Source organism: Hydra vulgaris, chromosome 01 (assembly GCF_038396675.1).
Source record: "Hydra vulgaris chromosome 01, alternate assembly HydraT2T_AEP".
Taxonomy (NCBI): domain Eukaryota; kingdom Metazoa; phylum Cnidaria; class Hydrozoa; order Anthoathecata; family Hydridae; genus Hydra; species Hydra vulgaris.
The window spans coordinates 12,317,708-12,334,857 of NC_088920.1; the positions used below are offsets into that span (position 1 = coordinate 12,317,708).

Sequence of the window (17,150 nt, forward strand, 5' to 3'; positions counted from 1 at the left end):
TTCCGAACTCAGCAGCGATTTCACGAAAAGATTGTCCGGATTTAAGCCTTTCCACAATATTTTTTTCTAGTTCGAGATTTATTTTCCTCATGATGATAATAACAATACCTTTTTTATGTTTTGTAAACAAAATCAAACTTTAAATGATATTTAATCGTTAAAAATCTGTAAAAAGTTGATAACTCAATCATTTTAGTCATAAGGCTATTAATTTATGTCGTATGCTTAATTAACTGTGGACAAATATGTTAATTGCTTTCATTCGCGACAAAATTGTCGCTATTAGCTTTTCACATAAAAATTTAAAAAAAATTTCCATATCTTCTAAATTTAACAAAAAGAAATATTTTTACTTAGCTTAGTCTTAAATTTAATTAATAAAACTAAAATTTCATTTTTCTTCACAGCTTTTCTATTAAAATATATATAAAATATTTTTTTGTTCAAACATTGTGACAATTTTGGCACATACTGTATATGTTAGGGTTATGACTTTTTTTCAACCTCATGCTCCTGTACTGTAGTTTGATGAACTTTTACCTAAAAAGAACGAAATAAACTATTATTTGCATAACTTTTGAAAAAAGTTAACCCCGCCATTGAAAAATCGATTTTATGTCAAAATCAATTTTTTAATGGTGTTGTGAACTTTTTTTAAAAGATATGCAAATTATAGTTCATTTCGTGCTTTTTAGGTAAAAGTTCATCAAACTACAGTACAGAAGCATGGGGTTGAAAAAAATCATAACCTTAATATATCTATATATATATATATATATATATATATATATATATATATATATATATATATATATATATATATATATATATATATATATATATATATATAATATATATATGCCGGTGAAAAACAACATGGTGTAAGTCAAAAAAAAAAAAAATTTAGTTAAGCCAATATTTATGATTACAAAGCATCGATATGTTAAATTTGAAACTGGTGTAAGGTATAAGTTTATGTAAAGAAGCTTGCAACTGTTTTTTTTTTTTAGTAGGGTTTTCTCTATGCTAAATCTAATAAAACCTTCCTTAGACCTCAAAATGAAGAAATGTTGACTTACACCATGCTGGTTCTCACCGGCTTATATATCTGTTTGTATGTATGTATGTTCAAAACTTTGATAAATATAAAGTTTGCAGTATATAATTTCCTGTTGATAATAAAATTTCACAAAGTTTAGTTTCAAATGTTTTCAATTTTTATAAAACTTGACTTGTTTAAGTGTTAAAAAAAATGTTTCAAATTTTTTTTCATTAAGATAATCAATTGATAGAATTTTGCTATTTATTTATTTAGGATGTCGATTCATTTGATATAAGTCAACTTGATTACAAAACATTGGCAGAACATTCTTACCTAGAATCTCAGTCGTTAAAACATTTATTCTTTTATCATGCACAACTGTGAGTCCTTTTTTCAATTTCTCAAATGATATTTTTAAATTACAGATTTTTTTACTAAACATGTACAATTATACAATGCTATTTTATTTTATATTTATATAGTTCTAAATATTAATAATAATTTTATTCACCATGATTTTTTTTTTTTAGTGAAAGTCGTGCTGTTTTTGTAATTTTTTTATCTCCTCTACAAAAAGTAATTTTTTAATTTTTTATAAAATTAAACTTAAGCTATTTTTATTCATTATAAATTGTTTTATATTTATATTTATTTATGTTTTTATTTTTATACATTTATATATACATACATACATATACATATGTTTTTATTTTTATACATTTATATATACATACATATATATATATATATATATATATATATATATATATTTATATATATATATATATATATATATATATATATATATATATATATATATATATATATATATATATATATATATATATATTGTTTCATTATACATATTTTGTTTTATTATATATGTTATTATGATGGAACTTAAAGTGTGATGCTATTTGTAATTATCAGTCATACATATATATTTTAAGTCAACTTTGTAAAAAATACAAAAATAACACTAGAATGAAATCTGTGCTTGAAACAATACAAGTATAGCAAAGTAGTGTAAAATTGGATTAATCACCAATGTCAAATTATGAGTTTGTTTCTTTTGTCTTTAGATACTATTTCTTACTTATTACTTAAGAAATATGAATTTTCTATGAATAGAATCTTTGTATTTATGCATAGTTTATAGGGTTCACAGGATTGCCAAATTACATGAAGCTCTAAGTTCCATTATAAAGTCGTATATTTTGTAATTTAGTTAAATTTCGTATATGTTTTTGTATTATGGAATATATGATCTATTAGTAATTAAATATTTATGATTTTTTACTTGAGTCTTGTTTTAATCATTTTTAGGTGTATGTGTTTATTTTAAATACTGTTCGAAGCAACCAAATGCCAAACTTATCAAACATGTATACAACAGAAAGGACTAATAGGTTTGGATATAACATGTTTCAGTAGATTAGATCATAACATGTTTTATTAGGTTCAATCATAAAATGTTTCATTAGGTTCAATCATAATATGTTTTGTAGTAAATGAGCAATAATTTAGATAATGATATGTTTCAATATTGATTAATGTTCTTCTGCTATTAATTATTTATTCGAACAATGATTCATCCATGAAAATCTTTTACTTTGAATTTTATCGTTATGTTTTAAAATTATTTAGAATTCTTGAACGAAAAGAACAAGATGAAGTATATAATCCCCCAGAAACTGTGTCTTTCACATTTGATGTGCAAGTTGAAACAGATTCAAAAATAGTAAAAAATTTTTTTGTATTTTTCAACTTTTATCAATGACAAGGTTTAATAGATTGATATTTAGACAATTCTATTTGGATATCAAATCCCATAAACTATGTAATTAATGTGTATATGTATATAAATGTAGGTGCATTAGATTTATTTTAAAAACGCTAGTTTAATGTAGCTATATAGGTGAATCACTGAATGCCATGTTTTATTGAAAAATTGACAAAAATGTTAAAAATACTCTATTTCATTTTAATAGATTACTCCGTTTTACATTTTTTGTTTTTATTTTCTATTTTTTAATGTTGGCATTATCCTCAACACGATACTTAATTGTTTTCTAATTTTTAATGTTGACATCCTCAATCCGATACTTAATTGTTCTGTAACAAAAAATCTCAAAAGAAACACAAAAAACAGAATTGTCAATTTCACAAAAAAAATTAAGACTTTCAATCTTATAACAGTTGCACTAGTTGTTTTCAATGTAATTATATAATACACACACACGCGCCCGCAAACCAAGAATGTGGAACAGTCTGAAATTGCATGTTTGTTTTTGAGGCTTTGTAATTATGGACTACTTTATTTTTCCTCTTAGGTGGTATTGCTAAATAAAATAATTGGAGACTAAATCATTGTTTTGGGTGTTCTCTAAAGTGTTTAGTCTTGGTTTACTAAGGGCATTTATGAGTTTCTATGTATATAATTTATGTTTTATTGCATAATTTATGCATTGCAGATTGCAGTGGCAAAGCAAAACTAATACTTATAATATTTCATTGTTGGAAAAATTAAAATCTTCCTAAGATCTTTTTAAAAAATCTGAAAATGAAATGATGAAAATCTTCAGATCAGAAGAGGCATCAAGAGCAAGAGTAAGATTTCCGTGTTGGTAAGAATTATTTTTGAACAGCAAGATGTGCAAGATCAAAGAAAAGTTGTACACTACATGCGTCCAGAGTGTTATGACTTAATACAGTGTAACATTGGCAATGAAGTCTTTAGGATTGTTGTATAGCTGTGTTTCGAACATTGCAAACAAAATTCTTGCCAATATACCAGATTCTGAAGTTATTAAAAGAAAAGGAAGAAAGTGTTCTGGCAAATCTGGTATAAGAAACGCAATCAGCACTGTGATCAACAGAGATAACTCACTAACACAAGCTGGAAGCTGTGATCTGTGACTGAATGCGGGTTTCATGTGTCTCAGATGTTTGTTTCTTGGTAACTTAAAGTAATGAAAATAACAAAAAGCCTTTATCACTTTTTCCATTTTGGTTCTTGTTTTTTTATTTACTTGATACTATTTCACATCATTATTGCATATTTTTGTATATAGTTTTTATTTTCATATATTATTATTTTATTTACATATTCTCATATTTTGTCTAAATTTCTTATTTTCATACATTATTTGCGTTTAAGTTAAATTTTTTTATTTTCTTATTTTAATTTTATGTTTTCTTGTTTTAATTTCATATTTTCTCATTTATATTTTCTTATTTTAATTTATGATGATGATGATGATGATGATGATGATGATGATGATGATGATGATGATGATGATGATGATGATGATGATGATGATGATGATGATGATGATGATGATGATGATGATGATGATGATGATGATGATGATGATGATGATGATGATGATGATGATGATGATGATGATGATGATGAAGAAGAAGTTATTAATATATATATATATATATATATATATATATATATATATATATATATATATATATATATATATATATATATATAATTTAGTATGTTTATTTTAGTTATTTCGCAACATAAATCGTGTACTGACACAATACCAAGATGAGAAAAAAGGTCCCACCATGATCCTAATGCAGGCTCAAACAGGTTAGTTTTCAAATGGTTTAATTAAATATAAAGTACTAAGAAAATGATAAATATATTATGTTATAATTTCTTATGTGTCTGATGAACATTGTGACATGCATTGTCGCAATTACCACAACAATCCACCTAGAATTGTCATTGTGTTATCCACTTATTTTATCATTTCATACTGACAGTTTTGTCAATTTGTATTTTTTTTTTTTTTTTTATTGTTATATGAAATAAAGTTTGTAAATGGTTGTAGAAATGATTAATTTCCTTTAGGAAAAAAAATCAGTTCAACTAAATTGAATGGCTTTTTTTTTATATGTATAATTCACCTCCCTAAGGCCAAGAAGGCCACTACGGATGAGAAGGCTACATGTGGTTATAACCCTCTCTCAACTCTATAACTCTAAAACACGAACCTCGACAAACAAGGCCGCTGCGCAGAGAAACAAGTTGCTTGAAACTATATGAAACTTTATAGTTTATAGATTGGTCTGATCAGCTGAAATTATTTTTTAAAGCTGTCATCTTTAGTCATCAACTTTAGTAAAGTTAAAGCTAATAACTAATAACTTTTTTTGTAAATTTCTTCTGTTATGCTGTTATATACAATAAGCAATAGAATATAATATAGTTTTCTAATAGTTTTCTTTTCAGTTTCTTTCAGAAAATTGAAATAAAATTGTGTTAAAGTAAAAATTTAGGGAAAATTTGATTGTTCGGAAAATTATTTGTTTACTTTCAAATTTTTTTGATTTCTGCCGATCTGCAACCTTAAAATAATTACTTTGAGCGCTGTTACTTTAAAGTGTATTTATGTGTGTTTATATATATATATATATATATATATATATATATATATATATATATATATATATATATATATATATATATATATATATATATATACATGATTTTTGTTTCATTTTTGTTTTTTTATTTATGTTTACTGTTTTTAACTATTTGAAATTTTCAGATCAAAGGCATCTTAAATCACAAATAAATGCATTAAAAGGGTATCCTATTGTAGAAATGCCCAAAATTGAAATGTAAGATTTACATGTTTTTTTATGTGTTGCCAATATATTATTATTTAGAAGTTGGAAAAAGAAAAAAAAAATGTTATTGTATGATAATTATACTATAATTTCGATGTTTTTTTATAGCGACATAAGTCAGTTTACTGCACTTGATTGGCAAAGACAGTTAGCTAAAAGATTTATACATTCTTATTTGGACACCAATGATTGGTTGGAGGTCTTTTTCTTTTTTCTTTTAATGATTGGTTGGATGTCTGTTGTTTTGATAACTACACAATTTTTAACATTTTTTTCATTAAAATAAACTAAAATATTTAGGCACAACTTTTAAATGCTCGTTATTTCCATATTCCGATTGGTAATATCCCCTCTGGTGATGCTGCATTATATGCTGCTGATATTTTTTATGCCAGACATTTACAAAAGCATAATCATTTGCTATGGATGTCCTCTACTGATCGACCAGATCTTGGTGGTAAAGAAGAAGATGACAATAGGTGATTGTGATTGTGATTGGTGATTTATAATTTGTTTACATTTTTGTGCTACATTTATTGCATAAATATAACACACAAAAATTATTTAGAAATATTATATATTTGTTAATGGTTTTTTTTTATTATTTATTATGTTTTTTAGAATTGTGACTGAAATTGATGAGGGAGGAAGTCCTGAAATTAATCAGCCAGGCTGTTATTCAACTGTCTGTGTAGAATTATCCCTTGATGCAATTGCAGTTAACACTGTTCTACAAGTAAATATCTTTTTATTTATACATTTAGTGTGGCTTAGAATAGTGAAGGCTAAGTTGGATACCGTTTTAGGGCACTTTATTCTTTAAAACCCCCTGAAATAATATTGATCTTATGTACCTCATGTTATCATTGTCATTTACCCCCTGATACAACTGTTTTAACTTTTAATAATTAAATTATATTTTTAGTTATTTGTTTTTAGCACTTTGTTTTTAAACGGAATATATGTGCACTTCTTATGAGATTACATAGATACTGCATAGATTCATTATGCTTTATACATAACATCAATGACTGCCTTACTGTATTTAATTGTCTACTAATTGAAATTTATTATTGCTTTAAAGTCGCAACATATCCATGATGCAGAAGGTGTTGATCAAAGCTTTGATATTGTTCAACAGGTATCTTTTAATTATATATATGTTTAACATCTTATATTTGCTTATGTGGGTACAATTATGAGTGTAAAAAAATTGTATTTGTTTTTGTCTTTAATTTTATTACTATACTCAAAATTTTAATAATATTAAATTTTTTATTGTTTTGTACATTGTTAGGCTTCTTTAGAAGAAATGCTAAACTCTGGCCCAGGTGCTGTTTCAAATTTAACTACATATGATGAAGGAGCTGCTTGCTCAGCTTCGTTTAGGTAGAAAATAATTTATGACTTTATTTCATTGTTATTCATTTTTTCAAATTGTTATTCTCTTTATTGAATTAATTTTTTTGTTTTTGCATTAGCTTTCTTTTTTTCTTGAAAAAATTTTTTTTTAAAAATTTTAAAGCTTTTAGAAAAACAACTTTTTTAAAGTGGAGAAATAAAAACTAATTATTAAGACATAACTAACACTGACAATGAACAAATTTCCACTTAATTAAATAACTAATAAATTAATTAATAAATTAATTAATAAACCTAAATAAATACAGTTTTTTTCTAAAAGTTTGTAGCAAAATTAATATTTTTGAAACTTGCTTAATGATTGAAAGGACACGTGAAACTCTGAGTTAGAAAACTATATATTATTATAATTTACATTATAGATGTTAGCTATATGTAGTTCTTGGTTTCCTGGGTAACAGTAATATATTTATATAAATAGCTTTAGTGTACCTATTGTGCAGTTTTTAATTTTATACAATAATTTTATGACATAGCAAAAGATATTTCTTTCAAATTCATTTTTACCCACACTCACACATATTAGGGTGGATATGATAAAAAAACTCTGAATTTAAAAAGTTTTAATTAAAAAATGTTTTTAGGGATCGCTCTATATAGATACCCTATATAGAACTATATAGATACTCTATATAAATACCATTATTTAATGGATTCCTAATATTAATAAAAATGCAGAATTTTTTCAAAATTATTTTTTGTTGGGACTTGAATGAAGCGAAATTGTGTAAAAATATCAAAAAGGTATTATTTTGAAAAATACCTTAAGAACAAAAAATTATAATCCAAAAACTTTTTAAAAATTTTGTTTTCAACTTTATTTTTAATTTAAAAAAAAAATCATTTTTTATGCTTTAAAATCTAAAATAATCATGTCTTTATAAAATGATGATTTTTATATAACTTTTCTTTATTTCAGTACGACAAATCAATGACATTTTATATCCATCTAATTTTTATTTAATATCATTTTTTATTGTTATATATGTGTTTTTATTGTTATATGTGTATTCATTGTTATATATGTATTTATTGTTATATATGTGTTTACAGAATTTTGAAAAGTTTGGTTTTCAATTGGTTTTCTGAAGTTGTAACGTACAAGAATCCATTTGCTGATAACCAACTCATTCATTTTTATAGGTACAGTTTTTGTCAAATTTCAGATTAGTTTAATTTTTTTTTTTGTTGTTGTTATTTATTATCTTTTTATTTTTTCTAGATATATACGTTCACCAGAAGCAATGTTATATGACCCAGCTTTGTGTAGATTTATACATGGTCTTATGAAGAAATACTTTATGCAGGTAAAAACTTTATTATAATTTTATGCTGTTAAAAATTTTTTTTTTATTTACATGTATATATATATATATATAAATATATATATATATATATATATATATATATATATAAATATATATATATATATATATATATATATATATATATATATATATATATATATATATATATTAAAAATTTTTAGCACTTTGCAAGTTTACATTAAAATAAGTTACAGTTTTATCCTCACACTGTAACGCACATATATATAGTTTATTGAACACCATAACTTTGATATAATGTTGTTTTAAACGTTACATTTGGTATAGCGTTTGTAATAATGCATATAATGTATTTTTTAGCTGATCTCAGAGTTTAAAAAACTTGGTTCAACTATTGTTTATGCTAGTTTTAATAAAATTATTCTCAACACAAAGAAGCGAAAGTTTGTAATTTTTGTAATTTTTAACTTACTAATAAATTCAGATCCAACTTTTTATGCAACTTTTGATGGAGCTGTAAGTACTAGTATGCTGTTTTGTTAGTATTGTAATTGTATCAAATGATACTTCTAGATTAAAAGATGGTCTGGCATATGTACAGTACATAATGAATAGCATTCTATCAAAGATGTTGTTTAAGAGTATACGCTTAGAACCAAAAGCATGTTGGGAATATCTACTTTGGATGGATAAAGTAAGAGAAAATAGTTTTAAAAGAGTTAAAATAAATTTTCATAAATTTAAATAAATTTTCATAAACTTTTAAACTGAACTTTTTCATGTTTTAGTCTAATCAAGGAGGAATCTACCTTTCTGAAATTCCAAATAATTTCTATAAAAATGGTGAACTCTGCATATCAACAGTTGATGATGAAGAAGATACAGATCATGTATCATTAGCAAAACAGGTATATACCAATCTATAACTCCAAAGCATGAACCTTGACGAAAAAGGCTGCTGCGGAGAAACAAGTTGAGCGCGGTACTACCAGAAACGTGGTGAGAATCAAACTCGGAACCTCTTGCTTATTCGCTTATGAAGCGAGCGCTCTACCACTACACTACTACCAATAATATTATATATATATATATACATATATATACATATGTATATATATATATACATATATATACACATATTTACATATGTATATATATATATATATATATATATATATGTATATATATATATACACACACATATATATATATATGTGTATATATATACATACACATATACATATGTATATATAAATATATGTATATGTATATATATATATATTTATATTGTAGTAATTATGTAAATATTTCTTGGTAAAGAGTGCTTAATTCCAAAGTAAAGCAAATATAGTAAAAACTAAGTAATTACAACTTATATTAAAAATCTTAAAAACATAACAACAAAAAACTTTATTTAAGATACTGTGGAGTGTCCTCTTTGATGGCATTAAGGTTATTGATCATTTACTTATTTCCATGACAATACTTATATGCAAGTTCATTTGGCTTGTTTAATAAAGACAATGGTAATAAAGTTATGTAATATTTCTCAATCAAGCATAAATTTACCTTCAGGTTTAAATGCTTCAGCCTGGTCTAAACTTTTTTATGAAAGGACAAGATTTAAACCCTACTTTTTAATACCACATACAAATTTAGAAATAAGTTTGCTTTCATAAAGGAAGGAATTTTTATGTTTGTAAAAGCAATCTTACTATGTTTTTTCTGTCTAATATACTAGATACCTTTATTTTGTGAGTTTGTTTTAAAATTACATATATAAATGACATTTTTAACTGAACATTTTCTATTAAGTGGACATAAGTTAATATGTTGGCAATTACACAATGGAGGATTAAAGTTAGAAGTATTTAATAAAATTTTATTGTTGTGTGATTTAATGATGTTGCTCATATTTAGAAGACAGCTATTTTTTTGGTTTTCAGTTCGGTTCAACTGTTTATGGAGTTTATGATTTTTTGGGAAGCTTTTATCGATTAAGTTAAGGAAAAATTGACTAATTAAAAATAATTTAAAATAGTAAAATAATGTTTCATGATCAAATACCAATATGAAACTATTTTGTAACTTTTATAGAATTGGGACAGCATTCTTTAAATTCAATAGACTCAAGGGCACTATTATAAAAAGAAGCAGCTCAATTAAATACTTCTTTACTTGAGGAAATATTTCTTATGCTGTTAGATATCATTGCCGGTATAGATTTAAAAAACATTTGGATCATGTTTCAAATTAACATTGTCACCTTGTTTTCTTTATGACTAAAAAGATTTGTTTGAGTGAATCGTCAAAGAAAAAAAATGAATCAAATTTTTCCTTAAAATAAATGATGAGATTTTTTTTATTGTTTCTGATTGCAGTCAACTAATATTATGAAAACAGCATAGTCTGTCATCTCTATATAAACCATTAGCACTTAATTTGTATTTGTTAATTGTATATAAAAGTAAATAAAAGCCTACCAGCTCATATCAGGGTTGGCAAAAACATGAGCCAGTGGGTTTTTTGGGTAATTTTGGGTTTTATCGGGTAAATTTGGGTTTTTTTGGGTTTTATTTTTATTTTATATTTGTTAAATTTTTTTTTTGTTTTTGTTTAATGATATTGAAAAGTAGTATAATTTTCTGCTTTAACTTTATTTTAAATATATTTAAATAATTTTACATAATGTTATTTAATAATTTATAAAATGAAGTTTTCAAACTATTTTGAAAAAAGATTTTTAAACATAATTTAAAATTGTAATAGGAAAGAAAAATTTCACATTAAATCTATATGTATTGATTTATTTTAAACTTGTTTTTCTGCGCATTGGCCTTGTTCATAAAGGTTTGTGTTTCGGAGTTAATGAGTTGAGATGCATTGTGACCACATTAAGGTATCCCCCTCAACTGTAGTGGCCTCAGCCTTGGGTGGTGAATAACATAAAAGATTAAAAAAATCGCAATCTGTAAAAATATTTGAATAAAAATTGTGATAATGTATTTCCAAATAATAGTTCAAATATTAGTAAATCTAGTCTGATTGCTGTTATTGTTGGTTATATTAAATTTAGTTAATAATTTTTTATAATTTTTTAAGTATTTTTAGTAAATAATATAAATTGTTTTATCTTAAACTCAAGTAAAGTTTTTGATGTGAACTAAGGAATTGTGACAAGGCTGTTTAGAAATGGAAGGATAAAAATCAGCAATATCATATTGAACAAAAACACAGTTTTTTTGTCATTGATATCATGGAACTAAAAATGTCATTGATGAACAAAGGTAGCATTTATAACTTGTTTATATCATCTAGTAAAGTTTTTAAGCCTAAGCTAGAAAAAGCTGGCTTTTCCTAGGTCTAGCAGGGTTGATTGGCACTGAGGGTTTATGGCAAAGCTCACTTGTGACCCTTTATTGTAATTAATGCTGTACAAACGTGAGTACAAACATTCTAATTGATCATCAGTGCCCAAATTATTTTATTTATTATTACTTAAGCTTCCATATTAATATTGTTGTATTGTATAATATCAGATTTTTCATAAGTTTTAGTAATATTGATATCATATCTCATACGAAAGTATGAGAAAAATATCAAATTCATAAAGGTTTTGAGTTTTATCAAAAATAAATATAATTGTTCAAGATTTAAGTTTAGTGATGTCATTATATAATTACTTTTGAAAATTATTATGGGGTAAAGGAGATTTAATAAATTTAATAAATCTTACTCAAAACATGCAAATTCTTGGTTGGGGCTTTATTGCAAATGTGAGATGTTAAAAAGAATAAAGTTTAAATCCTGTTCTTTTATGGAAAATTTTAAATTAGGCTGAACCGCTTTTAACCTGGTGGTTCATAAATTATTCATTTTATGCTTGATGAAGAAAAATCCCATAATTTTAACACCATTTCCTTTATTAAAGAAAACAATCGTGTGTATAAGTGAAAGTGAAAGTGTTTTCTTGAAAATAAGTGATCAATAACTAATGCCATCAAAAAGTATTTTTAATGAATTGTTCTTGTTATGTTTTTAAGATTTGTCTGAATAAAGATAGCTATTTTGCGTGAAACTTTGAGTAATGTTATAATGTTATAAAATATATTGATATAAGTGCGTGTCTGTGAAAAATACAATGGCTGAGCACAATCATTTTTATTAAAGAAAAAAGTGGAAATGAATTGGAACATTTGCAAATTTCTTCCAACAGCAGGATCATGCCAAAACTTCTTTCAGGTAAATATTTATGCAAATACATTTGATATTAAAAAATTATTTTTTTATAAAAATATACTTGAGTTTTTTTTTTGTTTTTTTTTTATTAAATAAATTTTTAAAAAATTTTAAAATTTTTTAATATGATGATCAATTTGTTAAAGTTACAGTAAACATATGAAAGGAATATTTATTGTTTCAAATTGTATGACTTATGTATTTCTATTATCATTACAAAGGAAATGTCCATGACCAAAGTGCAATATCATGGCCCTAATGGCATGATCATACCCATGACCAGTAACAGTTAATATATACTTAGATATAAACTTTGTATGCTATATAATATATATATATATATATATATATATATATATATATATATATATATATATATATATATATATATATATATATATATATATATAAATGTATAACATACAAAGTTTATTTATAAGTCAAAGTATTGATGCATATGTGTATATATATATATATATATATATATATATATATAAATGTATAACATACAAAGTTTATTTATAAGTCAAAGTATTAATGCATATGTATATACATTTATATATATGTACTAATGTACGTGCAATGTACGGACATGTATTTGTATATATACATAAAATGTAGATACATACTTACATTCATACATATATGTGCATTTTTTTTATAGATTGCTATTGCTGGTCATATCCATGCTGTTTATGTACATATAATTGAGGAAGCTGCAAGATTGCCATCTGGTGTTGATACCCCTGTGAAAAAAAGAGGTATCAGTACTCAGCTAGAAGTATGTTGTATTCTTTTTGCTATTATTATTTTGATTTATACATTTTTATAATTAAAAAATATAGGGTAGAGCGGGCCATATAGGGACACTTAAGAAATGTATGCCAGTTGCAGATAAACTAATCATCATTAACACTGTTTTTTATAATTTTCCATAAAATTCATTGGTATAAGTAAATGAAAAGGCAAAAAAACAATTTTTTAAGTTATGACAAAGTAACGAAACTCTAGACTTGCAAAACTTTTACATTTTACAAGTGGATGGGGCTAAGTGGGACAGTTAAAAAGCAGCAGTTATTTGTCAATTGTAAAGCTTTAAAAATGATAAAATAATGAAGGCTATCTATCGTCTAAATATGTTCAGACATTAAACTCTCAAAAAAAGTAACATACCCATAAACTACATGCCCTTACACCCATACACCACAAAAAAGAAACAACAGCTAAAATAAAATTTTTTTTTTGTGTGTTTTATTATAAAATACCTCTGCTCTTCTCTAACCTATATATTATTGAATTGGTTACTACTAAATTTTTTTGTTTAATTTCAAATTTAGTAGTTTAAATTTGAAATTAAACAAAAAAATTTTATGGATCATAAATCACACAAAAAATATCCTGAAACTATTTGACAACATTTTTGATGAGCTGGCTTATTAGTAATACGCCAATGTAGAGCAAACTTAAATATGCCATATGTGTATTAGCAGCTTTTTTAGTTTTAAGTTCCTTTTCAGCTAAAACTGCATTTCATCCCATTTTTTTCTTTGTTTACATAAAACACTATTAAAGTTGAACTTACGTTATAAAAAAAAGAATTTTTTTAAATTTATCACTAAAATTGCTTTTCTAAATAAGAAAAATAATATTTTAGATTAAAAACAAAATCATTAAACTGTAAACAGCATCACCAAATGGTAGTAATATTTTCAATTATATAAATAGCTTGTTGTCCCGATATGCCCCACAAAAGTCATTTTACTGAAATTAATACTATTCAAAAAAATCAATTCCAAATATTTTTTTAAAAGCAGATTCTAAAAGAGAATAAAAAATACTGTCTGAAAAGTTTAAACTTTTTATAAATAAAGCAAATTTGCAATAGTTGAAGATAAATCTTTTGTTGCTGTATCACTTAAGAAAATGCGCAAATTTTTTATTCCGCAAACTTACTTATGCATTTGGGTACTTTAAATGCATTTTGGAATTTCTAAAATTAAATTTTTTTTACAATAATAAAGCGCAATAATTTGAAATGTTTTATCAAAAAAAAATTTGAAAAGAAATATTTTCTAGCTGGATACATCACTTCAGGCATAACTGTCCCATTATGCCTCTATGTCCCGATATGCCCTGCTCTGCCATATATTTTAATAGTTCATAACCTTTTAGAATAACAAAGAAAACCATTTATACTTAATCCTAAAAATTTAAATGTTGGAATATAAACATGCATAAAATTTTATAAGTCAATCGTTAGGACCCATAATACAAATCATTATTATTTGTGGTATCAAAAAATGCTTAGTAGATTTGTGAATAAGAGGCTTTTAGTGATACACAAATCTTTTTATATTTTTTGGTTTTGTGAGTTCTTATAGAAATAGTCTTACACACATTGAAGAATCATTAACATAAACATTATTTCATTGAAGTATCATTAATAAAAACATTAGTAAGTTTGATAAAAAATAAGTAATTGGTATCAAATTAAAGCTCTATCTTTCCTCTATCAAATAGTATATAAATTGACTAAATATGTTTTGTTTAAATAGCAATTTAAAATGCTAAATCAACAAGCCCTAAAAGGTTATTTGTATAGTTTTAATTTAAAAAAGCATGAAGATGGAAAACACGTGGATGGAAAACAAGATGGAAACCATTTCAAGATGAAAGACTACTCCAAAGCTAGAATTTATAGATATATGAATGGTTACAATCAAAATAAGCCATGGTTACAATCAAAATAAACAATTGGGTCGGAATGTTAAAAGTAGAAGAAGGTTTCACAAAACAACCACATTAAGTTAACCACAAAAGTTAAAAACATTTAACCATTGAAGGGTGTGTCACTTTTAAAGGCTGCTTTCAAATGGGAAGGTTTAAAGGTTTAATCTTACAATGTTTTAAAAAATCTTTCTTAAAAATTCTTTGTTATAAAAGAAAATAAAGTTCAGGCAGAACTCCTGAGCAGAGGCTTTGGGGTGGCCAAAAATGTGGTTGACTTTATTCAAAATCGTGACCACAAATTTTTTATTGGCGATGAGTCATTTATTACTTTGTCTATAAGCGCCCTGGCTGGTAATAATACATTATATTCAAATGATTAAAATTTGACATCAGACATTGATAAGTATTATGACGTTTTAAAATTTAAAAATATTTACTTATATTGATGGCAATACTCACAAGGGGTCACAGTGATAAATGATATATCAATTCTTGAGGATCAGATTTGTTATTGTGCCAGTAGACTTGACCTAAATGCTGTACAAATGCTTGTACAAGGTATCAAGACCAGACTTGACCAGTGATAAATTTTTTTTACTTTTCTTTTCTTGTATTCTGCACATTTTATTCTATTAATATACCAAAAATCTTTTTCTTATCATGTTTATTTAAGTTTTTTTTTAAGTTTAAAGCTTGTCTCAAATTTTATGGCACAGGTGTTAATTAGCAGTACAAATCCACTTGGTAAATCATATTTTTAAATTACTATTCAGCTCCCCCATAACAGAAGCTTAATGAGGATGCTTCTTTTTTTTTCTATCAGTGTGATTATAACCCTCTTTCAACTCTAACTCCGAAAACACAAACCTTGAAAAACAAGCTTGCTGCTTTGAGAAACAAGTTGATACTACCAGAAAATAAAATCATTCTTACATTAATTGTGATAAACAAATTTTTTTTCTTGATCTGTTAGTTAATGAGTAAACTTCAAATCATAAAAGTTTACTTAATTAAAACTGTGTTTTTACAATAGACAAACTAAAGTAATAACAAAAATTCAACTAAACAAATCAAATGGTTTTAAATCAAGTGATTAAACTTATTTTAATAATCAAACAATATTTTAATTTAAATAGGTGAGCAAATATCTTTTATTAAAAAACAGTGAAAAAGTTCATTTCAGCAACACTTTTTTGTCATTTGTGTTTGTTTTAAATGCTCAAAAAGCACAATGTGTCAAAAAGCACAATGGAGAAGCAGCATTAGCAGCAGCAAATACCGTATTATGTGATTAGATGTATATGTGTGTAAATAACAAAAACATAATAGTAGTATAGTCATCTCTTTGTACATTTTTGATCTGGTTTTTATGTGAAAGTGTGTCAGATTTTTGGAAGGATGAACTGTTGTGTCTAAATGGCATTAATTATGGCTTGACTAATCATATTTCTAGTTTTACTAAAAATAGAGAGCTTAAAAAGTTTATTTAAGCTTTTGTCTAAATAAGTGGTCACGTTCAATCACTAAAATTTAAAATTAGTTTCTAATGTTTTACACATTCTGTACAAATATATAATTTTCTCAAAATTTATAAAACAAAAACTCTCTTTTTATGTATAACTAATATATATGTGTTGTTATTGACCATCATAAAAGATTTTTATGAGTTCATGTCAGCCCAGTCATACTTCGAAGCACTATGGTAGATTTAAACAACTATGCATTTGCCACCCCCCTCCTTCCATATATGGTTCATCTCTAACTTCTAATTTTAA

General features: G+C 24.9%; 1 protein-coding gene across 1 annotated transcript in view; it reads left to right on the forward strand.

Moving 5' to 3' along the window:
• The window catches only part of LOC100207477 (DNA polymerase epsilon catalytic subunit A), a 79,284-nt gene that overhangs the window by 50,194 nt on the left and 11,940 nt on the right, over positions 1 to 17,150 (forward strand). Inside the window, exons 39-56 of the mRNA XM_065787417.1 lie at positions 1,316 to 1,422; positions 1,573 to 1,618; positions 2,369 to 2,451; positions 2,690 to 2,783; positions 4,568 to 4,652; positions 5,617 to 5,689; positions 5,807 to 5,897; positions 5,999 to 6,177; positions 6,320 to 6,434; positions 6,783 to 6,839; positions 6,996 to 7,087; positions 8,174 to 8,263; positions 8,343 to 8,427; positions 8,767 to 8,849; positions 8,980 to 9,100; positions 9,195 to 9,314; positions 12,577 to 12,648; positions 13,310 to 13,426. Coding sequence (XP_065643489.1) covers positions 1,316 to 1,422; positions 1,573 to 1,618; positions 2,369 to 2,451; positions 2,690 to 2,783; positions 4,568 to 4,652; positions 5,617 to 5,689; positions 5,807 to 5,897; positions 5,999 to 6,177; positions 6,320 to 6,434; positions 6,783 to 6,839; positions 6,996 to 7,087; positions 8,174 to 8,263; positions 8,343 to 8,427; positions 8,767 to 8,849; positions 8,980 to 9,100; positions 9,195 to 9,314; positions 12,577 to 12,648; positions 13,310 to 13,426 — 1,710 coding nt within the window. The remainder of the gene's footprint in view (positions 1 to 1,315; positions 1,423 to 1,572; positions 1,619 to 2,368; positions 2,452 to 2,689; positions 2,784 to 4,567; positions 4,653 to 5,616; positions 5,690 to 5,806; positions 5,898 to 5,998; positions 6,178 to 6,319; positions 6,435 to 6,782; positions 6,840 to 6,995; positions 7,088 to 8,173; positions 8,264 to 8,342; positions 8,428 to 8,766; positions 8,850 to 8,979; positions 9,101 to 9,194; positions 9,315 to 12,576; positions 12,649 to 13,309; positions 13,427 to 17,150) is intronic.